The sequence below is a fragment of the Ambystoma mexicanum genome, chromosome 13 (assembly GCF_040938575.1).
Source record: "Ambystoma mexicanum isolate Mex_15411 chromosome 13, UKY_AmexF1_1, whole genome shotgun sequence".
NCBI lineage: Eukaryota > Metazoa > Chordata > Amphibia > Caudata > Ambystomatidae > Ambystoma > Ambystoma mexicanum.
The window spans coordinates 810,073,799-810,099,210 of NC_090938.1; the positions used below are offsets into that span (position 1 = coordinate 810,073,799).

At 49.9% G+C, this 25,412-nt stretch overlaps 2 protein-coding genes across 2 annotated transcripts in view; one reads left to right on the forward strand and one right to left on the reverse strand.

Annotated features, from left to right (window-relative positions):
- LOC138522045 (major histocompatibility complex class I-related gene protein-like) overlaps window positions 1-25,412 on the forward strand; it is a 1,849,186-nt gene that overhangs the window by 37,805 nt on the left and 1,785,969 nt on the right. The window lies entirely within an intron of this gene.
- Window positions 1-25,412, reverse strand: part of LOC138522124 (antigen peptide transporter 1-like) — a 56,517-nt gene that overhangs the window by 6,614 nt on the left and 24,491 nt on the right. Inside the window, exons 4-6 of the mRNA XM_069635380.1 lie at window positions 22,839-22,969; window positions 20,032-20,237; window positions 682-879 (exon numbers count right to left, since the gene is read on the reverse strand). Of these exons, the coding sequence (XP_069491481.1) occupies window positions 682-879; window positions 20,032-20,237; window positions 22,839-22,969 (535 nt within the window). The remainder of the gene's footprint in view (window positions 1-681; window positions 880-20,031; window positions 20,238-22,838; window positions 22,970-25,412) is intronic.

Sequence of the window (25,412 nt, forward strand, 5' to 3'; positions counted from 1 at the left end):
TAGAAGAAGTCAGCATAAGTGGATATACTACAGCCCATTACACTGCTAGCATATAAGAAGTCGGCATAAGTGGATATACTACAGCCCGTTACACTGCTAGCATAGAAGAAGTCAGCATAAGTGGATATACTACAGCCCATTACACTGCTAGCATATAAGAAGTCGGCATAAGTGGATATACTACAGCCTGTTACACTGCTAGTATATAAGAAGTCGGCATAAGTGGATATACTACAGCCCATTACACTACTAGCATATAAGAAGTCAGCATAAGTGGATATACTACAGCCCATTACACTGCTAGCATATAAGACGTCAGCATAAGTGGATATACTACAGCCCGCTACACTGCTAGCATATAAGAAGTCAGCATAAGTGGATATACTACAGCCCGTTACACTGCTAGCATATAAGAAGTCAGTATAAGTGGATATCCTACAGCCCATTACACTGCTAGCACATAAGAAGTCAGCATAAGTGGATATACTACAGCCAGTTACACTGCTAGCATATAAGAAGTCAGCATAAGTGGATATACTACAGCCCATTACGTCTGTGCTCCTTGTGTAGGACATGGGGAACACCCTACGCCTCATTGCTCTAGTGGTACTGTAGGAGACGGGGAACACCTTACACCTCATTGCTGTAGTGGTGCACAGGGAACGCTCAGCAGCCACTCACACTGTTGGTCCACATGACTCCTGCGTATGTTGCAGCCTCCATCTTGTTGAGTTGGTACGTCTCGTGCAGCTTCTCCGCATATCGCTCGGCTTCCCCGTCCTCATTGGCAAAGCTCCTCACCGTCTTCATGTTGGAGAATGTCTCCGATGCCACGTGATTGGCCTTCGACAGAGATTCCTGTACCTGCTTTGACAGATTCTGGGAGGGGGGAGAGAGAGCATTGCTGAGTAGGGGGTCAATAAGGAGAGGTGCAGTTTTGTTGAGCTATTACAAGGTTTTCTTGCTGCTTTTCCTATGCCAAAGATCACATCCTTCATGACCAGAACTGTCCCTTCTGACACCCTCCAGCTTCCCCTCCCAGCGCCCCATATCCCCATTGAGGACCCCTCTTCGACGCACCTTGCTGGTCCAGACCAGTCCTTCATATGACATTGCCCCTGTGCCCTGTAAAGTCCACATTGCATCCTGAGGGGAATGGCTGAAACTCGTACCCACATCTTCATGAAGGGAGCTCCTCATCCACCAGGCACTTTACTGAGCGTGCTCCACGCGGCACATGCCTCCAAGTGCAATGGTCACACTCAGCTGCACATCACAACAATACACACTGCTGTGGATGCAACACCCTCAACTTCACATCCCCCCATATTCTCTCCTGAACACCACCAACCTCCAAGGAAACATCCTTCTGAAGCTCAGTTCCCTCATCAGTCACCCTGCTCATCCAAGCAGCATCCTCGTCCCAAATTATTTATTTATTTAATGTTTGCTTTTTAGGCGATTATACAATAAGAATACACTGTTTCAAAGCACCCACAGGGCAGGGAGGGAGAGTGGGTAATACATTATAACATTATAAAACAATATTTAAGAGCAGAGGGGGACACACCTATTATGCCTTGTGAGTATTCCTAACATGCAAGTGCAGAGTGGAAGAGGAAAAAGGGGTAAGTGATGGGGAGTCCGAGCCCATGTGAAGTGCGAGGAATGTTGAGTGCTACACGGCCTGGGACCCAGGAAGTGTAAATGCCAGTCTCCAAAGCAGAGGGAGTGCAGATGCAAGTGCTGTGGAAAGACAGGAGCTGGGAAGAATTGGTTTGGGAGTTCAAGGCCCCAAGGATGCATAAGGGGCAAGGACACCGATTCATCAACTGTGGAATTGGCAGAGGAGACAAGGAGGAGGAAAAGAGGAAAGTCTTGAGGAGCTTCCGGAATTTGAGAAGATCCTGCTCAAGGCGCAGGGGGAGGCTATACCAACGGAGGGATCCCGCAGAGGAAAGTGAGCGGCCCCCTGTCCTCTGTTTAGCAAAACGCTTTACACACAAAGAGTTGGTGCCAGAGGAACATAGTGGTCTAGAGGGAGAGTATTTACTAAGATAGAACTCGTGTGGTCCCCAGGCCCAGACAACCTTGTGGATGATGCAGATGTATTTGAATTTAATCCTTGCAGCAACCAGAAGCCAGTGAAGACTTTAGTTCAGGAGAGATGCGGTCCCTGTGCTTAAGGTCAAGGATAAGTCTCGCTGGCCTATTCTAGATAAGCTGCAGGGGTCGCAGAATGGAAGAAGGAAGATTCAGGAGAAGGCTGCAAGAGTAGTCAAGTCTAGAGAGAACCAGGGCTTGAGTCACATTGAGCCTCTGTGGGAAAGTGAGAAAAGGTAGAATTCCTTTGAGAAGGAATAGCTGATAGTTGGCCTTCTTGGCAATGTCCTGAGTGTGAGCGAGGAAGGAAAGAGAGGAGTCAAAGATGACTCCAAGATTTCTGGATTCAGTTGAAGGCGCAGGGGTAGTGCCCAAGGAGGCAGGCCAGAGTGAATGGAAGAAGGAGGGAGCAGGGGTCCCAATGGGAAGGATCTCAGTTTTACAGGCGTCGAGACAGAGATCATTGAAGGCGCACCAGGACTGGATGGCAGATAGGCAGTCAGGGATGATCGAGGGTGCAAGAGGGTCAGCAGGGAGTCTGAAGAAGAGCTGTGTGTCATCTGCATAACACTGGACGTTGGAGGAGAAAGTGGAGATGAGGCATGCAAGGAGAGCAAAGTAGATGTTAAAGAGCCAGGGGGAGAGTATAGAGCCCTGAGGGACAACACAGGTGGCGATTGAAGTAGGAGAGGAGAAGGGGCCTAGGATGATTGGGAGGAGCAGTTAGTGAGGAAGGAGGACAGCCAATCCAGTGCCCGTTCCGAGATACCAAGTGCATCATGGAGCCTTTGTATGAGGATGGAATGGTTAACTGTGTCAAATGCAGAGGAGAGATCGAGAAGGATTAGGACAGCTGGGGAGTTGGAGTCCAGAGATGTGAGCAGTTCTTACTGGGTGTTCAGAAGAGCAGTTACCGTGCCTCTGGATGCTTGGAATCCAGATTGATAGTCATGGTAGGATAGCTCAGGGGCAACGTGCTCGCCTTGGAAGCAAGACGACACGAAGCAACACAGGTTTGATCCCCGGGTCCACGCTTAGAAACCTCTGGGTATAAATAACCAATCATATCATATCATGGAGGCCACCAACAAGTTGGGACCAGGCCAGCTTCTCAAGTAGCTTGATGGATGCAATAGCTGGCAGGGCAGTTACGGTCAGAGGATGTTTTTTTCAGCAGTGGGCGTACAAGGGAGTGCTTGAGGGGGAAGGGGAAAGATCCAGAGAAGAAAGAATGATGTCAGAAATCAGCGAGAGCAGGGGGAAGAGAGCCAATGTTATCCTTGATGGTCCTGTATGAGCAAGGGGAGACCTTTTTAGAAGAGACCTTCATGGAGTGTACAACTCTGGTAACTTCATCAGGCGTGACAGGAGAGGAGGAGGAATGAGGGAGGGGGATCTGGTGGAGTGGGATGGGTTGTGGGGGAGTGTAGAAAAGGTGGACAGAATGTCCTGAGTTTTGGTGGTGAGTGGTCAGTGATCAATGTAAACTTCCTTCCCAGCAGATATCTGAGATAGAGGACTGCCCATGTGATGGCAAGGGCTTCTAATTCTAATACAGAATCGTTCCTTTCTCTGGGGAATGGTTTACGACTGGCAAATAGGATGGGATGCTCTAGACCATCATGCACTTGGGATAATACTGCTGCTAATCCTGTCAGGGAGGAATCCGTCTGTAAGGTGAATTCCTTGGAGAAGTCTGCCCCTTTTAGTACGGGGTTTTGACATAGGGTCAGCTTTAGGTTATTATAACAGATGTCGTCTTCCTCAGTCCAGCAAACGTTCAGAGTCTTTGCGATTTTTAGCTTATCAGTCAATCTGGATGTTTTGTCAGAGATCCTGGGGATAAACTTACGGTAATACCCGATTAACCCCAAGAATGAGGGAATAGCTCTCTTTGTCTTAAGTGTGGGAGCATCTAGAGCAATTTTTACCTTTCCTCGCTGTGGCTGTACACTGCCATTCCCAACAAAGAAGCCTAGATATTTCACTGCTGATTGAGTTAATTTGCATTTCTTTGGATTGGCAATCAGTCCGGCTTGTCGGAGTGCCCTCATGATAGTGTAACGATGGGAGAGATGGTCTTCCCAGGTCAGGCTATAAATGACAATGTTGTCAATGTAAGCCCCACAGAAATCAGAGTAGGGTTGGAGTATCTTATCCGTAAATCATTGAAAAGTTGCTGGGGCCCCATGTAAGCCGAAAGGAGGACTTTAAACTGGAATAGCCCTATTAGGGTCGAACAAGCCATATTTTCTTTATCAGGTCCATGTACCGGGAACCTGCCAATACCCTTGTTAGGTCCCGGGTTGATAAGAATACCGCAATACCCAGCTTGTCTATCAAATCATCGATTTGAAGCATGGGATAAGCATCAAAGGCGGAGATGCCTTTTACTAGCCTGCAAAATATGCAAAACTGTCAGTTTTGGTTACCAAAACAACAGGGGAGGACCACAGGATTGAAGAGGGTTCAATGACATTGGATTTTAGCATGTTCTTAACCTCCTCAATCACTATTTTCTTTCGAGCCTCTGGAATTCTGTAGGGCGTTAGATGTACTACCTTCCTTTTGGACCCTACCAGGTTTTTCACTAAATACATCATTGAAAGCACAAATGAGATCGTCCAATCTCTCTGTTTATCCTTAGATAAGTCTTGGGGAATGAGATCTAGGTTATCAATCTCTTCCGATATCAGACAGGATAGCACGGAAGATGTGGAGGCCGCTGTATTTTCGTTCCATTCTTTCAGGAGGTTATATGATACATATGGGTATTTGTTCTTCTATCAGGTTGGGCTACCCTATTGGTACAGGTACCTGTTTGTTCTATTATCTCATAAGGTCCGTGCGATTTGAAAGAAGTTTATTCTCTGAGGTGGGTAAGAGAACGAACACTTTCTGACCCACTGAAAATTAGCAGAGGTTCACTCTCTAACATAGACCTGTTTTTGTTGGGTTTGAACTTTCTCCATATGAGTATGAACTAGAGTTCTAACTAGCTTCATGTGTTCTCGTAATCGGGTAGCTGTCTGGGACAAGGGTATTGGTGCTTCTCAAGTTTTCCTGAGCATGTCTAAGGCATCGCTGGGTTCTCTACCGTACAGTAGTTCAAAGGGAGGGAATCCAGTAAATGCTGGAGGAGTTTTCCTCACTGCAAACAGGGCCCATGGGATCATGCAGTCCCAATCCTTTCCATCCTCATCTAGTAACTTTCACAAGATTGTCTTGAGGGTCTTATTAAATCTCTCCACCAATCCGTCTGTCTAAGGGTTGTAAACTGAAGTTCTCAATGTAGTAATGTGTAGTAATTCCTTTATTTCAGCTTAGCTTCCTTATGAAATTCATTCCCTGATCAGTTAACGTTTCCTTGGGAAAGCCAACCCTAGAAAAGAAGGGTAACAAATGCTTTAGGATCTGCCGAGTGGTGCTATTTCTCATAGGGAAGGCTTCTGGGTAACGGGTGGCATATTCTACAACTACAAGAATACATTTATTACCCTAGAGATTTCCAAGGGTCCTATAATGTCCATCCCTATTCTAGAGAAAGGAATTTCTATTATGGGCAGAGGGTTTAACAGGGCAGGTAAAGGAATTTGTGAACTGGTCTTTTGACATATTTCACATGTCTGAACATGCATACCTGGCCAATAGAATTTCCCACTTAACCAGGCCTTCTACAGTCGTTTCTCTCCTATATAGGAGTCCTTGTTTCAGAAAGAAAATAGGGCTACCTTTTCCTTGGCCTTCTCCTTCGGGAATTAATTGCAAGAATGCCTCTATGAGTATTGGATAACTTCACTATACGAAGGCTAAGTCAGGAAGGATGGACGGTTCATCGTTCCTTGTGGAGCTGATGTTAAGCTCCTTGTCAACCTCTCCAAAACCCAAGTCACCCCTCTCAGTTTCCTCCATTTGCTTTTCCTCCTCAAAGCGGGGAACTCGAGCCCTTTCAAGTATTCCCTGGGCGATTTTATCCCCAGGTTGTATTATAAAAGGGTTTTCGCTATGATTTTGTAGAAGAACTTTCATGTCTCCCCTAAAGTCTAGATCTATAACTCCTGCCAGGACATCCAGACCAGATTTCCATGCCAAACCACATTTTGGGGCTAATCTAATACAGCAACCAGATGGGGGTATTAGGACTAAGTCAGTGGGAATTAACCCTCTCTTCCCAGGAGGGATGGTAGTTTCCTTAATGCTACATATATCAAAGCCAATGGATTCCTTAGTGGCAACAGAGGTGTCTGAGGCTCAGTAGCTACGCTTCTGATGTTTCAGGGTTCCTCAATTTGTTTCAATTGAGTTGCATCCCACTTCTGACACCACATGTAAGGGAGGCATGGTATCACAAGTGAAGACTGAGAAACCTGAGGGTATTCCCGCAGCAAAATCTTGAAAATCCCAAGTGGTCAGTACACGGCCATTGTTGTTGGATCCAGTTCCTGGAGGTGGACAAGCAGGGGAGTATCACCTGGGTAGGGGAACCCGGGGTTATGCTTGGGGGAATACCCCAGGTGAGATGCGGTACCATCACAGGGAGGATGGTGAGGGGCACCAAGTCCCTGAGGCTTTTATAAGCTATTCCCACTCATCATCTCTTCCATCCATTGAATCTCCCTTACCCAAAAGTTAACAACAACAACCCATTCACATCCGATACATACCCTAGGAGCACAACCCCAATTAGGATTAAAAATGCCTCTCTCAGAATCCTTGCGTTACTGTTCCCCATCTGCACACTCACAGTCATTCTTCTTCCTGTCCCTCTGACTGCTTTCTTCCACACTCCCAACCTACTTGGGGAAAAATACCACAGCTCCCACAATCCCTCTCGTTTATTTCACAGCCCCAGCTAGTCCCATTTGCCCAACAAACCCTATCAATCCCGTCCCACTGATTGTCATTTTCCGAACAGCCAATACACTATGACAGGACACTACCATTCCCACAATCCCCTCTGTTCTGTTCTCCATCCCGGTCATTCTCGTCCATTTAACAAAACCTACCCTTCCAAGAGCACCCCAAACCCAAATGCGAAGGCTATATTTCCATGCATCACCTCTTGCCCTTCCGACTCTGTAGGATGTTTGGAAACTCTACCAACCGCCTTTTCCGATACTCCAACCCCTTCCTTTTCCGACATGAACACTGGTTTACAGTCTTGTAATGTTAAACCTGTGTACCTGACATGCCCCAAGCAGAGGGTCAGGCAACTGACTCAAATCACACACACCTGGCGGCTCTTCCTTTTCCCACAGGGATAAAAGGTGAAGCAAGAGAGCGCAGTATGAGCAAGGCAAGCACGGCAGACAGCACGACAAGACGGCTAAACAGGCACAGCTATTCAAGCGAAGGAGAAAGGCGGCAGGAATCAAGAGGGTGGCAAGAGGAGAGGTGACCTTGCCCTATTCATACCAGGCCTGTAGAACCTTTGTGGAAGAGAGCCTAAGACCATGAACAATAGCACAAGTGTCCTGCAGCAGATGTCAACGGTACACATGGCAAGCCTATGCCGATAAGCAAGAGCGAGGGACGTTCCCGCGCCCGTTCTACCGACCTTGACTCCAGAGAAGACAAAAAAACAAGTGGTTCATCACAGTTGGTGAGTCGAGGAGAGAACCGATAAGAACTGGTCTGTGTTGAGTGAGAATCACAAAGTGGCAAGTTTTGAAACAAAGCTGATGAACTTTGAATGAACTGTTAAAAGTGTGATTGGGAGACCAGCTGTAGAGGGAAACTGGCACCACGTAGGTGCTAACTCAAGAGACTCTAGTCGAGCCCCAGAGGAGAGAAACTAAAAATACCAGAAGGCTGTAGGAGGGCCTGCAAAATAGGAGGTCAACGTGGTCATACAGAGGGTCAAGCAAAATCCCTGTACAATCGAAAGACTTTGATCTATAAGCAGTGTGAGAGAACGGGAAGTGAATCCCACAGCAAGAGTAAACATTGAGAAATCAAGGGAACTGAATCCCGCTAAAGGCAAGATGGGTCCGAGCCCGACCGAGGGAGATCCAGGGGTGAAGTCATCACCCAAGCAAAATACATTGAGAAAATGAGGGAGGAGAAATCCTGCAAAAGGCAAGAGGGGTTCGAGCCTGACCGAGGGAGATCTAGGGGTGAAGCCATCACCCAAAATTGATTTATATAGGAACTATAATATATTTTTGAAGTACGATACTTAAAGGGTCACTACCCAGTAGAGGGAGACCCAGGAGTGAAACAATCACCTTACTTGAATGTGGTTATAAACAATTGAGAAGGGTCAGCATCCAGAAGAGAGTGGTGCAGGGGTGAAGCCAACACCCTACATGAAACTGTGATAAACAATTGAGAACGGTCAACACCCAGAAGAGGGGGGCCCAGGGGTGAACAATGATCACCCCAAGCAAGATAAGGGAACAAACTTGCATTTGGTTAAAGAAACTTTTGTTTTTGTTATTTGAACAAGTCATGCCCGGAGGCAAGAGACTTTCAAAGGAAATGAGACTTGGCACCGACGCGCCCAAGAACCATCTTCGGAACTGTCGTCTCGTGCTGGAGAAGCCAGAGACTGTACTGTGCTCTAAGCTCCAATCTTACCCCGTACACAAAATGTGGGGAAGGGAGACCCAGCCCACTGCATCCTTAGACTTCTTTCTTTTCTGGATAACTAGCCCACATCCCTTTTTGTATTAGTTGTGAGGTTTGGCTATAGATTTCTTAGTATAGGTCCTTTTATTTTGACACAACGGCACCAGGACTGCCTTATATTCATTTGATGGTCGATGCTTGCTCCCATCTTAGATATAGGTTTAGATTAGGCAGCATTCATTGTTCAATAAACACCTATGAACTGTGATTGCTTGTGTCTGTCTTGTTGGCACCATGAGTTTCTCACAAGACAGACACAAGATATGCACTGTTCAAGGGTGTTTATTGAACAACAGGGGTTGTAAAAACTCCTGTCTGGCTCTATATCTAAAGATTGGAGCACGCTCTACCATCAAATAAAAATAAAACAGTCCCAGTCACGTCAGTCAAAACAAAATGGCCTATACTAAATAAACCTATTGCCTGCCCTTCTGCTACTACAGTAAATGGGTGCATGGGAAAAGGTATATGTAAAGAAAAACAGTGTTCAAAATAATATGTTGGGGTGGCTGAGCAACCAAATTCCCTTCAACATGTGTTTTAGCACGGGACACAGTGGCAGCCTCGGGTCTTTAGAACACACTGTGGCTGTTTTGGCACGAGGATGCAGCTCAGGAGACCTGGACCTTCCATGAAAAAGCCTCTTGTTCGCACCAAGTCTCTTATTCGCAGGATGTCTTGGACTTCTTTAACACAAAAGAAAAGCTCCTTCTAAATTCAATACAGTCACATTTCTTCAGGATTTCTCAGGGTTCACAATTCACAATAGTTCTCCCTCGGCCGGGCTCAGACCATCCACTTGCAATTTTATCATCGTTCGTTACAGGCCTCCCTCTGTCAGCCTCGGACCTTCTAGTCATACTTTCAAATGTGCGAGGGGTTTTACAAAAACCTTCGCAGGATCACTTCGATTGCAATTTATTCTTCCCTTCAACCATTCAGGATTTCAAAGTTAATTACTTGACGAGGTTATTTCCTACTTTCACTTTCCATTTCATTACATTATATGTTAAACAGAGACCTTCGTTTGGGCACTTTCACTATGCCGGACCACTCTGTTATTTTGTATCACTCGTTACTTGCATGCTTGACAGTTCATCAATGCTTTTGATGGTTTAATCATATCTTGCCTTCACTTGTGTCTTTCCAGTAAACGTGCATCCTTCATTCTCATGAAAAACTGTTGCCGTTTGCAATCTTAGCTTCAATACAGGTTGGTTTCGCACGGCTTTCTCTAACTCAGCAGCTGTGTTGATTTCTGAGTTTGCGTCTTTGGTTTGGGAGCCAAAGATGAGACCATGGCGGCTGCTTCACCTCCCCCACTCAGCCATTAATCCGGGAGTGCAGCGTGTATCTTTTACACACAATGCTGGATTCAATATTCTCTGTCGTCGGGTTTGCATATGCAGTTTTCCAGTTTCCTGGGAGGTAACGATCACCTGCCGAGACGCCCAAGGGCTCCACACTTCTTGTTCCTGGCTCTTGGTCTGCTGTCTGTCTCCACCTGCTTTGCTGCTGACCTGGAAGAACAGCTCCTTCGTGTGAAGTGCCTCGCTCAGAGTGTTTTCCCGTGCTCCACCTTTTATCCATGTGGGGAAAGTCCATAGGATTGGATACATGCAGGTGGGGAAGACAACAGCATGTAACCATCTAACCCTGTTGGAAGAACACCCTGTCCCTACGCAAGGGTGCCTATCCCTAGGCAGCGTATGGCACAACGGCCAATCTAATAGGGATAGGATAGGAGAGAAACTGTCCCTCACTTAACCAAATGTATGAATACCCCAGCATGCATTGATGCTTATTTTACAGCATGAAGAGTTTTTTCTAAAATAGAGCAACCAACAAAAACAACACACAACTCTTGCGTTTCCTGGTGCGACAGGACTGGTTATTAGATCACTGTCAGACACAGCTAAATAGCTTGCATGAGCATTTAAATAACCATGGGTTAGGGGGGTAGATGAAAACTCGGAATATCCTAAAGAGTAGGATGGTATAGAGGTGTTAAGGTGGGTATATCACGTATCACCATTCAGTGTCCCAACCCCACTCCCAAGGACCCCTCACCCAGGTAATCCTCCCGCAGGGGACCACCCCCAGGCTCAGGATCCAATGGCGATGGCTGTGCCCTGGCCAACGGAGTAAGAGATTCTCTGGGACTAGACAGTGAGACACCCTCAGGTTTCTCTCACCTGGGTTGGAAGGGTGAGCAGGGCACTATACCACTGGGAGAGGGACCAGGGCACATAATCTCTGGATGTGGACTAGAGAGCAGGGGTCTGTATCCCTGGGTGTGGAGTAGAGAGCAGGGGTCTGTATCCCTGGGTGTGGAAGGGTGAGCAGGGCACTATACCGCTGGGAGAGGGACCAGGGTGCATTATCTCTGGATGTGGACTAGAGAGCAGAGATCTATATCCCTGGGTGTGGAAGGGTGAGCAGGGCATCATTTCCCTGGTTTTGGAAGGGTGAGCAGGGCACTATACCACTGGGAGAGGGACCAGGGTGCATTATCTCTGGGTGTGGACTAGAGAGCAGGGGTCTATATCCCTGGGTGTGGAAGGGTGAGCAGGGCACTATACCGCTGGGAGAGGGACCAGGGTGCATTATCTCTGGATGTGGACTAGAGAGCAGAGATCTATATCCCTGGGTGTGGAAGGGTGAGCAGGGCATCATTTCCCTGGTTTTGGAAGGGTGAGCAGGGCACTATACCACTGGGAGAGAGACCAGGGCGCATTATCGCTGGATGTGGACTAGAGAGCAGGGGTCTATATCCCTGGGTGTGGAGTAGAGAGCAGGGGTCTATATCCCTGGGTGTGGAAGGGTGAGCAGGGCACTATACCCCTGGGAGAGGGACCAGGGTGCATTATCTCTGGGTGTGGACTAGAGAGCAGGGATCTATATCCCCGAGTGTGGAAGGGTGACCAGGACACTATACTGCTGGGAGAGGGACCAGGGCACATTATCTCTGGATGTGGACTAGAGAGCAGGGGTCTGTATCCCTGGATTTGGAAGGGTGACCAGGGCACTATACCACTGGGAGAGGGACCAGGGTGCATTATCTCTGGGTGTGGACTAGAGAGCAGGGGTCTATAGGCTGGGTGTGGAAGGGTGAGCAGGGCACTATATTGCTGGGAGAGGGACCAGGGTGCATTATCTCTGGATGTGGACTAGAGAGCATGGATCTATATCCCTGGGTGTGGAAGGGTGAACAGGGCACTATACCCCTGGGAGGGAGAGGGACCAGGGTGCATTATCTCTGGATGTGGACTAGAGAGCAGGGGTCTATATCCCTGGGTGTGGAAGGGTGAGCAGGGCACTATACCCCTGGGAGGGAGAGGGACCAGGGTGCATTATCTCTGGGTGCGGACTAGAGAGCAGGGGTCTGTATCCCTGGGTGTGGAAGGGTGAGCAGGGCACTATACCCCTGGGAGGGAGGGGGATCAGGGTGCATTATCTCTGGGTGTGGACTAGAGAGCAGGGGTCTATATCCCTGGGTGTGGAGTAGAGAGCAGGGGTCTATATCCCTGGGTGTGGAAGGGTGAGCAGGGCACTATACCCCTGGGAGGAAGAAGGACCCGGGTGCATTATCTCTGGATGTGGACTAGAGAGCAGGGATCTATATCCCTGGGTTAGGAAGGGTGATCAGGGCACTATACCCCTGGGAGGGACGGGGACCAGGGTGCATTATCTCTGGGTGTGGACTAGAGAGCAGGGGTCTATATCCCTGGGTGTGGAGTAGAGAGCAGGGGTCTATATCCCTGGGTGTGGAAGGGTGAGCAGGGCACTATACCCCTGGGAGGGAGAGGGACCAGGGTGCATTATCTCTGGGTGTGGACTAGAGAGCAGGGATCTATATCCCTGGGTGTGGAAGGGTGAGCAGGGCACTATACCCCTGGGAGGGAGAGGGACCAGGGTGCATTATCTCTGGGTGTGGACTAGAGAGTAGGGGTCTATATCCCTGGGTGTGGAAGGGTGAGCAGGGCACTATACCCCTGGGAGGGGGACCAGGGTGCATTATCTCTGGGTGTGGACTAGAGGGCAGGGGTCTATATCCCTGGGTGTGGAAGGGTGAGCAGGGCACTATACTCCTGGGAGGCAGAGGGACCAGGGTGCATTATCTCTGGATGTGGACTAGAGAGCATGGATCTATATCCCTGGGTGTGGAAGGGTGAACAGGGCACTATACCCCTGGGAGGGAGAGGGACCAGGGTGCATTATCTCTGGATGTGGACTAGAGAGCAGGGGTCTATATCCCTGGGTGTGGAAGGGTGAGCAGGGCACTATACCCCTGGGAGAGGGACCAGGGTGCATTATCTCTGGGTGTGGACTAGAGAGCATGGATCTATATCCCTGGGTGTGGAGTAGAGAGCAGGGGTCTATATCCCTGGGTGTGTAAGGGTGAGCAGGGCACTATACCCCTGGGAGGGAGAGGGACCAGGGTGCATTATCTCTGGATGTGGACTAGAGAGCAGGGGTCTATATCCCTGGGTGTGGAAGGGTGAGCAGGGCACTATACCCCTGGGAGGGAGGGGGACCAGGGTGCATTATCTCTGGGTGTGGACTAGAGAGCAGGGGTCAATATCCCTGGGTGTGGAGTAGAGAGCAGGGGTCTATATCCCTGGGTGTGGAAGGGTGAGCAGGGCACTATACCCCTGGGAGGGAGAGGGACCCGGGTGCATTATCTCTGGATGTGGACTAGAGACCAGGGATCTATATCCCTGGGTTAGGAAGGGTGATCAGGGCACTATACCCCTGGGAGGGAGGGAGGGAGGGAGGGAGGGGGACCAGGGTGCATTATCTCTGGGTGTGGACTAGAGAGCAGGGGTCTATATCCCTGGGTGTGGAAGGGTGAGCAGGGCACCATACCCCTGGGAGGGGGACCAGGGTGCATTATCTCTGGGTGTGGACTAGAGAGCAGGGGTCTATATCCCTGGGTTTGGAAGGGTGACCAGGACACTATACCACTGGGAGAGGGACCAGGGTGCATAATCTCTGGATGTGGACTAGAGAGCAGGGGTCTGTATCCCTGGGTGTGGAGTAGAGAGCAGGGGTCTGTATCCCTGGGTGTGGAAGGGTGAGCAGGGCACTATACCGCTGGGAGAGGGACCAGGGTGCATTATCTCTGGATGTGGACTAGAGAGCAGAGATCTATATCCCTGGGTGTGGAAGGGTGAGCAGGGCATCATTTCCCTGGTTTTGGAAGGGTGAGCAGGGCACTATACCACTGGGAGAGGGACCAGGGTGCATTATCTCTGGGTGTGGACTAGAGAGCAGGGGTCTATATCCCTGGGTGTGGAAGGGTGAGCAGGGCACTATACCGCTGGGAGAGGGACCAGGGTGCATTATCTCTGGATGTGGACTAGAGAGCAGAGATCTATATCCCTGGGTGTGGAAGGGTGAGCAGGGCATCATTTCCCTGGTTTTGGAAGGGTGAGCAGGGCACTATACCACTGGGAGAGAGACCAGGGCGCATTATCGCTGGATGTGGACTAGAGAGCAGGGGTCTATATCCCTGGGTGTGGAGTAGAGAGCAGGGGTCTATATCCCTGGGTGTGGAAGGGTGAGCAGGGCACTATACCCCTGGGAGAGGGACCAGGGTGCATTATCTCTGGGTGTGGACTAGAGAGCAGGGATCTATATCCCCGAGTGTGGAAGGGTGACCAGGACACTATACTGCTGGGAGAGGGACCAGGGCACATTATCTCTGGATGTGGACTAGAGAGCAGGGGTCTGTATCCCTGGATTTGGAAGGGTGACCAGGGCACTATACCACTGGGAGAGGGACCAGGGTGCATTATCTCTGGGTGTGGACTAGAGAGCAGGGGTCTATAGGCTGGGTGTGGAAGGGTGAGCAGGGCACTATATTGCTGGGAGAGGGACCAGGGTGCATTATCTCTGGATGTGGACTAGAGAGCATGGATCTATATCCCTGGGTGTGGAAGGGTGAACAGGGCACTATACCCCTGGGAGGGAGAGGGACCAGGGTGCATTATCTCTGGATGTGGACTAGAGAGCAGGGGTCTATATCCCTGGGTGTGGAAGGGTGAGCAGGGCACTATACCCCTGGGAGGGAGAGGGACCAGGGTGCATTATCTCTGGGTGCGGACTAGAGAGCAGGGGTCTGTATCCCTGGGTGTGGAAGGGTGAGCAGGGCACTATACCCCTGGGAGGGAGGGGGATCAGGGTGCATTATCTCTGGGTGTGGACTAGAGAGCAGGGGTCTATATCCCTGGGTGTGGAGTAGAGAGCAGGGGTCTATATCCCTGGGTGTGGAAGGGTGAGCAGGGCACTATACCCCTGGGAGGAAGAAGGACCCGGGTGCATTATCTCTGGATGTGGACTAGAGAGCAGGGATCTATATCCCTGGGTTAGGAAGGGTGATCAGGGCACTATACCCCTGGGAGGGAGGGGGACCAGGGTGCATTATCTCTGGGTGTGGACTAGAGAGCAGGGGTCTATATCCCTGGGTGTGGAGTAGAGAGCAGGGGTCTATATCCCTGGGTGTGGAAGGGTGAGCAGGGCACTATACCCCTGGGAGGGAGAGGGACCAGGGTGCATTATCTCTGGGTGTGGACTAGAGAGCAGGGATCTATATCCCTGGGTGTGGAAGGGTGAGCAGGGCACTATACCCCTGGGAGGGAGAGGGACCAGGGTGCATTATCTCTGGGTGTGGACTAGAGAGTAGGGGTCTATATCCCTGGGTGTGGAAGGGTGAGCAGGGCACTATACCCCTGGGAGGGGGACCAGGGTGCATTATCTCTGGGTGTGGACTAGAGGGCAGGGGTCTATATCCCTGGGTGTGGAAGGGTGAGCAGGGCACTATACTCCTGGGAGGCAGAGGGACCAGGGTGCATTATCTCTGGATGTGGACTAGAGAGCATGGATCTATATCCCTGGGTGTGGAAGGGTGAACAGGGCACTATACCCCTGGGAGGGAGAGGGACCAGGGTGCATTATCTCTGGATGTGGACTAGAGAGCAGGGGTCTATATCCCTGGGTGTGGAAGGGTGAGCAGGGCACTATACCCCTGGGAGAGGGACCAGGGTGCATTATCTCTGGGTGTGGACTAGAGAGCATGGATCTATATCCCTGGGTGTGGAGTAGAGAGCAGGGGTCTATATCCCTGGGTGTGTAAGGGTGAGCAGGGCACTATACCCCTGGGAGGGAGAGGGACCAGGGTGCATTATCTCTGGATGTGGACTAGAGAGCAGGGGTCTATATCCCTGGGTGTGGAAGGGTGAGCAGGGCACTATACCCCTGGGAGGGAGGGGGACCAGGGTGCATTATCTCTGGGTGTGGACTAGAGAGCAGGGGTCAATATCCCTGGGTGTGGAGTAGAGAGCAGGGGTCTATATCCCTGGATGTGGAAGGGTGAGCAGGGCACTATACCCCTGGGAGGGAGAGGGACCCGGGTGCATTATCTCTGGATGTGGACTAGAGACCAGGGATCTATATCCCTGGGTTAGGAAGGGTGATCAGGGCACTATACCCCTGGGAGGGAGGGAGGGAGGGAGGGAGGGAGGGAGGGGGACCAGGGTGCATTATCTCTGGGTGTGGACTAGAGAGCAGGGGTCTATATCCCTGGGTGTGGAAGGGTGAGCAGGGCACCATACCCCTGGGAGGGGGACCAGGGTGCATTATCTCTGGGTGTGGACTAGAGAGCAGGGGTCTATATCCCTGGGTTTGGAAGGGTGACCAGGACACTATACCACTGGGAGAGGGACCAGGGTGCAGGACACTATACCGCTGGGAGAGGGACCAGGGCACATTATCTCTGGGTGTGGACTAGAGAGCAGGGGTCTATATCCCTGGGTGTGGAAGGGTGAGCAGGGCACTATATCGCTGGGAGAGAGAGGGACCAGGGTGCATTATCTCTGGGTGTGGACTAGAGAGCAGGGATCTATATCCCTGAGTGTGGAAGGGTGAGCAGGGCACTATACCCCTGGGAGGGAGAGGGACCAGGGTGCATTATCTCTGGGTGTGGACTAGAGAGCAGGGATCTATATCCCTGGGTGTGGAAGGGTGAGCAGGGCACTATACCCCTGGGAGGGAGAGGGACCAGGGTGCATTATCTCTGGGTGTGGACTAGAGAGCAGGGATCTATATCCCCGAGTGTGGAAGGGTGACCAGGACACTATACCGCTGGGAGAGGGACCAGGGCACATTATCTCTGGGTGTGGACTAGAGAGCAGGGGTCTATATCCCTGGGTGTGGAAGGGTGTGCAGGGCACTGTACCCCTGGGAGGGAGAGGGACCAGGGTGCATTATCTCTGGATGTGGACTAGAGAGCAGGTGTCTATATCCCTGGGTTTGGAAGAGTGAGCAGGGCACTATACCCCTGGGAGAGGGACCAGGGCACATTATCTCTGGGTGTGGACTAGAGAGCAGGGATCTATATCCCTGGGTGTGGAAGGGTGAGCAGGGCACTATATCGCTGGTAGAGAGAGGGACCATGGTGCATTATCTCTGGGTGTGGAGTAGAGAGCAGGGGTCTATATCCCTGGGTGTGGAAGGGTGAGCAGGGCACTATACCCCTGGGAGAGAGACCAGGGCGCATTATCGCTGGATGTGGACTAGAGAGCAGGGGTCTATATCCCTGGGTTTGGAAGGGTGAGCAGGACCCTATACCCCTGGGAGAGAGACCAGGGCGCATTATCGCTGGATGTGGACTAGAGAGCAGGGATCTATATCCCTGGGTTAGGAAGGGTGAGCAGGGCACTATACCCCTGGGAGGGAGAGGGACCAGGGTGCATTATCTCTGGGTGTGGAGTAGAGAGCAGGGGTCTATATCCCTGGGTGTGGAAGGGTGAGCAGGGCACTATACCCCTGGGAGAGAGACCAGGGCGCATTATCGCTGGATGTGGACTAGAGAGCAGGGGTCTATATCCCTGGGTGTGGAAGGGTGAGCAGGGCACTATACCACTGGGAGAGGGACCAGGGTGCATTATCTCTGGATGTGGACTAGAGAGCAGGAATCTATATCCCTGGGTGTGGAAGGGTGAGCAGGGCACTATGATATGATATGATAGGTTATTTATAACGCGCTTAATACCCAGAGGTTTCTAAGCGCGGACCCGGGGATCGAACCTGTGTTGCTCCGTGTCGCCTTGGTTCAAAGGCGAGAACGTTGCCGCTGAGCTATCCTCCCGGACCGGCAGGATCATAATGAGGCCCTAGGTCTTCTTTCTTTAGCTTAGTTTGCAAGGTAGAGACATCCTCGCTAGGATAGGGAAAGATAGGCGTTTATCCCAACCCGTTTAATTTTAATAAATGGTGAACTTTGAGAAAACTGTACCTTTGTGCCCTTCTTGCATTTCTGACCCCTCACACACTGTTCTACCATCGACGACACCCCTCCACTGAAGTCCCTGTGACCCATGGTTCTACCATTGACGACACCCCTCCAATGGAAGGCCCTGTGACCCATGGCTCTACCGTTGCCGACGCCCCTCCAATGGAAGGCCCTGTGACCCATGGGTCTACCATTGACGACGCCCCTCCAATGGAAGGCCCTGTGACCCATGGGTCTATCATTGACGAAACCCCTCCAATGGAAGGCCCTGTGACCCATGGGTCTACCATTGACGAAACCCTTGACTGGAAGGCCCTGTGACCCATGGTTCTACCATTGACAACACCCCTCGACTGAAAGGGCCTGTGACCCATGGTTCTACCATTATTGACACCCCTCCAATGGAAGGCCCTGTGACCCATGGTTCTACCATTGACGACACCCCTCCAATGGAAGGCCCTGTGACCCATGGGTCTACCATTGACGACACCCCTCCAATGGAAGGCCCTGTGACCCATGGGTCTACCATTGACAACACCCCTCCAATGGAAGGCCCTGTGACCCATGGGTCTACCATTGACGACACCCCTCCAATGGAAGGCCATGTGACCCATGGTTCTACCATTAATGACACCCCTCCAATGGTAGGCCCTGTGACACATGGGTCTACCATTGAGGACGCCCCTCCAATGGAAGGCCCTGTGACCCATGGTTCTACCATTAATGACACCCCTCCAATGGTAGGCCCTGCGACCCATGGGTCTACCATTGAGGACGCCCCTCCTCTGGAAGGTCCGGTGATCCATGGGTCTACCATTGACAACACCCCTCCAATGGAAGGCTGTTACCCATGGGTCTACCTTAGATAACAATGCTCATCCTGATCTCTCCCACGATCCATCTTCTCACGAAAGATCAAAGCCTCAACTCCTGTCCCCAAAGAGTAACAGTGAACATGTCTCATATGCCATGCCCATTCCATCTCAACCCGATTGATCTCACAGCTTTCACGTCACATGATCAACCTCCCAGCACATACATGTTTAATGTACCATGTCCATTCCAACTAACACCCGAGCCACTTCCGTGCACATACATGCCTCATGTACCATACCAATTCCATCTCGCACCAGATCAACATCCTAGCTCAAGCAGCTCTGGCATACCATGTTCATTCCATCTCATCCCCGATCGAACATCCCCACCATAAACATGTTGGTACCAGGCCCCTTTCATCTCACATTGCATTGATATCCCAGCTCAAATCTGTCCCATGCACTGTGCCCATCTCATCTCACACCAAACCTACCTCCCAGCCTGTACATGTCTTATATGCCATGCCCATCTCATCTCACACCTGAACGACTGTCCCATGCACCGTGCCCCTTCCATCTCACACCAAACCTACCTCCCAGCTTGCACGTCTTATATGCCGTGCCCATCTCATCTGACACCTGAACGACGGTCTCATGCACCATGCCCGTTCCATCTCACACCAAACCTACCTCCCAGCTTGTACATGTCTTATATGCCATGCCCATCTCACCTCACACCAAACCTACCTCCCAGCTTGTACATGTCTTATATGCCAGGCCCATCTCATCTCACACCTGAACGACGGTCTCGGGTGCCATGCCCATTCCATCTCACACCAAACCTACCTCCCAGCTTGTACATGTCTTATATGCCATGCCCATCTCATCTCCCACCAAACCTACCTCCCAGCTTGTACAATGTCTTATATGCCATGCCCATCTCATCTCACACCTGAGCTACTGTCCCATGCACCATGCCCATTCCATCTCACAGTAAACCTACCTCCCAGCTTATACATGTCTTATATGCCATGCCCATCTCATCTCACACCAGAACGATGGTCTCGGGTACCATGCCCATTGATTGTCTTTGCCAACTATTACCAGACTGCCCAGAACTGAGTGATTTCTAATGCCCTTCCCTGGGAATGCATCGCCAGCCTTTTCCAAATGCCAAATTGCTCTAACCTGTTGGAAGGTTCCAGAGAGTTTAGCGATGACCATAATGATTGGCAGCCCAACAAGCGTGAAGAGAGCCAGTTTCCATGACATCCAGAGCATGAACACGTAGAGGGAGGTCACCCTCATAAAGTACCACATCAGCAGGCTCAGGTTCTGGCTCAGAGACTCGCTCATCGTATTCGTGTCAGTCGTGATCCGTGAAGTGATTTCTCCTGCGAACAAAGCAACGACAGGGCGGTTATCATTACGTAATTGCCAGCAGGAGGCTTGCTTAGAGGTGATCACTGTAGAGAGAGGGCAACAAATCAATGGGCTCAAGGAAGGGACATTCCTTCCAGCTACTAGAAGTGGTCATGGCCTCGTGGAGAGCGAAGGATAGAGCAGTAAAGAGACCAGACTCACATCTCACCCTCAATCCCAGCCCCTAACTATACGACGAGCGGCATATGGAGCAGTACAGAGACCAGACTCACATCTCACCCTCAATCCCAGCCCTTGGCCGTATGACGAGCACCATATGGAGCAGTACAGAGACAGGACTCACATCTCACCCTCAATCCCAGCCCCCGGCTATGACTAGCAACATATGGGATTTTAAAGTCTCCTCCCACTGGGATTCCCCAGTCCCAGCAAAGGGAGATTTGTATGCCCCCTCCCACACAGGATTCTAAGGGCCATCTCATGGGGATGGCTAAGTCCCGGAACCTGGGGATTTCTGTGGCAGAGTACTTGGAGTTTTTAAGATACACAATGTTGGAGGATGGGGCGGTGAAGATAAAATAATTATGGAGAGTTTCAGGATTGAGGACTCTGAGGGAGGATAGGATAAAGGACCCATGGATTTGAACACTTATAATGTTGGGATTTCTTGACAGAGGATATGAGGAAATTAAGACTGAGGACTTAGTTAATTAAGTATGAAAGATGTGATAATGTAAAGATTCTAAGTCTGTGGGAATTTAAGACCCAGCAGATGTCTGTATACTAGTATCAAGGAAGAGTGCCTGGGCCAATCATATGATTCAGGATGCAGGCAATAACTGGAGATAATGAACTGCATTCCAATCCATATGGTAGGATCGGTGCACCCCTTTGCGTGGTCCTTTAACTCATTCCCTGTGCCTTTATTGCCCAGTATAGCCCTCATCTGTGGCCATTCTGATTGTATTAAAACCAATGACAAAAGGATATTTCCGACCCAGAACTAGGTTATTTAGAATCCAGGATATGGAGTTCACAACCCACAATTGAGTTTTAGGAGCTGTACATGGGATATTCAAGATCCAGAAACAGGGATGTTAAGAACAATCAACTTGTAGATTTCAGAACACTGAACTGCGAGTCTAGGACTCAAGATACGGGATATTAAGGCCTAGGACTGGGGAGTTTATAGCTTTGCCACTTGTAATTTCCAATTCATGGGTTGGAGTGCATCTCAGCTTCTTCTGGAGTTAAGGTGTTGTGATGAATCTGACGATGTCATCGCTCCTTCCCCAGGGAAAGTCTCTCCCCAAGTGTCCAAGGAAAGGCGGAAACTGCCCGACTCTGACCTGGGGGGAAGGGGGAGGCTACTTAAGGGAGGACCACATGGAGGGATAGGATCCCTGCTTCACAGGAGAGGCATCGCCAGATAAGGCATGGTATTCCCCCACTCCCTTTACACCCAGTGATCCCTCCTGGAAACCCCAAGCCCTTATGGCTTATTTTTAATGAGGCATTTGAACATCCCGGGAAGAATAATAATGAAGCTCGGGAACACTCTCACGAGAAAATGCTAAATTGTACTGCGACGAGGAGGAGGGTCTGAGTAAGGGGAGATCACTTGTAGAAACCAAGGAGCTCGCTCTAGCTGTTGGGCTCAGCTGATTGGTAATAGCCTATTTTAACCACGTGGGAGAGGTAATAGGAACCTGGTGTTTGTAATTTTAGTTAATTGCCTGACCCTGCCTGATCTCATCAGTGGGACATGACGAATGTACTGCATGGGTGGTAATCTTCTTAGCCTCAGACCTCCTCTTCCTCGGCTCAGTATTTGTATAGGAAAGGGGATGAGGGTTGGGAAGTTGGTATTTCCTATTAAAAAGGATGGGATCGGGGGTTGGAAAAGGGGGATACCGCGTTTCGGCAGTGGGTGCTCCCTCCCCACTCCCCGAAGACCCCCCCCCAGTCAAGCGATCCTCCTGCACTAGTCCAACCCCAGGGTCTGGATCCAAAGGTGATGGTCGTGCCCTGGCCACCTGACTAAGAGATCCCCCGGAACTAGACTGCGAGACACCCCCTGTTTTCTCACAATAACTTCTGTTTGTGAACTAAAAAGAAGCTGAGAAACTGGGGGGAATGGAGCCCCCCTCCCTGAGGATTGTGGAGCCCCCCTTCCCTGAGGATTGTGGAGCCCCCCCCCCCCGAGGTTTGTGGAACTTGGATTGTTTGTTTCTGTTTTGAACTTTGTGTTGGAACTGTGGAAAGAAACACAATTGGCCACTTAAAAGACTATATACCCTTTCCCGTTATTATAGGTTTAGAATGTAAGGGTCAGGTTAGGATTTCGGATCCAGGACAGAGAACTCTTTTGCTTTTGGACATTCTGACATGGACATGCTTTAGTTTCGTTGAGGCAGGGAACACCCACATAGTGAGGGGGCAGGATAGGCCTTTCTCCAAACCTCTTAACTTTAATAAAGGTTTATAGCAATCAACACAATGCCCTTGTGTCCGAGCCCTGCTCCCGATTCCTTACAGTGTATTCTGGTCTCTCCTCGAATTCTGGGTTCTGAGCGGTTAGAAGTAGAGTTGGGCAGGGGATTTGTGCTTACCTGTAGACAAGGTGTCGAAGAAGGCAATCTCCTGCCCCAGCACAGCTTTAAAGACCTGTCCCTGTATCCTCACATGGACCAGGCCCATCGTCCAGTAGTACAGGTTATCACAGAGGAACTCGGTCACTGCACTGTGGGGGACAGACAGAAGATAGAACACAGGGCCATTACCGTCAATATGCAGAGGACTGCTGGGCTACAAGATTTCCAATCTGGCCAGTCTGGCACAGTGGCATGATGGATACAGCTTCAGAACTGAAAAGAATGTTGGTGCATGCCATGCCAAAGAAAACAGACAGCATGCCTGCCAAGATATTCATGTCTTGTCAATAAGGTACGCTGCAAGCTTCATAAACAGATGTACTGTGAAAGGTACGCAGCAAGCTTCATTCAGAGATGTACTGTGAAAGGTACACTGCAAGCTTCATACAGAGAGTTACTGCGAAAGGTACGCAGCAAGCTTCATACAGAGAGTTACTGTGAAAGATCTGCTGCAAGCTTCATAAACAGATGCACTGCGAAAGGTACACTGCAAGCTTCATGCAGAGAGTTACAGTGAAAGGTACACAGCAAGCTTCATGCAGAGAGTTACTACGAAAGGTACACTGCAAGCTTCTTACAGAGAGTTACTGCGAAAGGTATGCAGCAAGCTTCTTACAGAGAGTTACTGCGAAAGGTATGCAGCAAGCTTCATACAGAGAGTTACAGCGAAAGGTACGCTGCAAGCTTTATACAGAGATGTACTATGAAAGGTATGCTGCAAGCTTTATGCAGAGATGTACTGTGAAATGTACGCTGCAAGCTTCCAACAGAGATGTTCGGTGAAAGGTACGCTGCAAGCTTCATACAGAGATGTACTGTGAAAGGTACGCTACAAGCTTCATACAGAGATGCACTGTGAAAGATACGCTGCAAGCTTCATACAGAGATGGAAAGGTATGCTGCAAGCTTTATACAAAGATGTACTGTGAAAGGTATGCTGCAAGCTTTATAAGAGATGGACTGTGAAAGGTACGCTGCAAGCTGCATACAGAGATGGAACGTTACGCTGCAAGCTGCATACAGAGATGTACAGTGAAAGGTACACTGCAAGCTTCATACAGTGAAAGGTACACTGCAAGCTTCATGCAGAGAGTTACAGTGAAAGGTACACAGCAAGCTTCATGCAGAGAGTTACTGCGAAAGGTACACTGCAAGCTTCTTACAGAGAGTTACTGCGAAAGGTACGCAGCAAGCTTCATACAGAGCGTTACTGTGAAAGGTATGCAGCAAGCTTCATACAGAGAGTTACTGTGAAAGATCCGCTGCAAGCTTCATAAACAGATGCACTGCGAAAGGTACACTGCAAGCTTCATGCAGAGAGTTACAGCGAAAGGTACGTGGCAAGCTTCACGCAGAGTTACTGCGAAAGGTACGCTGCAAGCTTTATACAGAGATGTACTATGAAAGGTATGCTGCAAGCTTTATGCAGAGATGTACTGTGAAAGGTATGCTGCAAGTTTTATGCAGAGATGCACTGTGAAAGGTACGCTGCAAGTTTTATGCAGAGATGTACTGTGAAAGGTACGCTGCAAGCTTCCAACAGAGATGTACTGTGAAAGGTACGCTGCAAGCTTCATACAGAGATGTACTGTGAAAGGTACGCTACAAGCTTCATACAGAGATGTACTGTGAAAGGTACGCTGCAAGCTTCATACAGAGATGGAAAGGTACGCTGCAAGCTTCATACAGAGATGTACTGTGAAGGGTACGCTGCAAGCTTTATGCAGAGATGTTCGGTGAAAGGTACGCTGCAAGCTTCATACAGAGATGTACTGTGAAAGGTGTGCTGCAAGCTTCCTACAGAGAGTTACTGTACTGCCACCACAGCCTTAAACCCCAAATAATGGGGGAGGGGCACAGGTGATCACATGCTCTCTGCACATGATCTTCAAGAGTTAGATTCACAATGTTTAAGGTAGATCCATCTTGCAGCCAGGAGATCGAGTGATCACGGATAAAAGGGAAGTGGTTACCGTGCTTTTATACAGTGCTTTTCTGAGATACTCAAAAGCTATTTTGATTACATCTGCCAACCTATCAGAGTTGAGAGCTCGGGACACTCCAGGTCCTAACACTGGACGTATATTGCGTCCATGCCCAACTTGTGCACTTGGCATGCTCCTAAGCGTGGCCAATCAAATCTTTTCTTAAATCCCTTTTATAGCTGGATGATTGGTGGACCTGCTCCAGGGCATCCTTAGCACGACTGATGCCAAGTATAGCGCCTTCTGTAGCGTCATGATATGATATGATTATTTATATAGCGCCTATACACAATGTGTTTCAAAGCGCTTCAAGGCAAGGGAGGGAACAAGGGAAAATACAACCACATTCTTACAGGCCATGAACAGTAAGGATGTGAAATGAACTATCGTACTCGGCCTGACGACATTTCAGATAGTGCAAGAGCTAAGACATAGATAAGGAAGGGAGGGGGCGAGTGGGAAGGAAATGGAAACAGACAGGCAACTACCGTACTAGGCCTGACGACATTTCTGGTAGAGCCGGAGAAAAACAAAAGGTGAGGGAGAG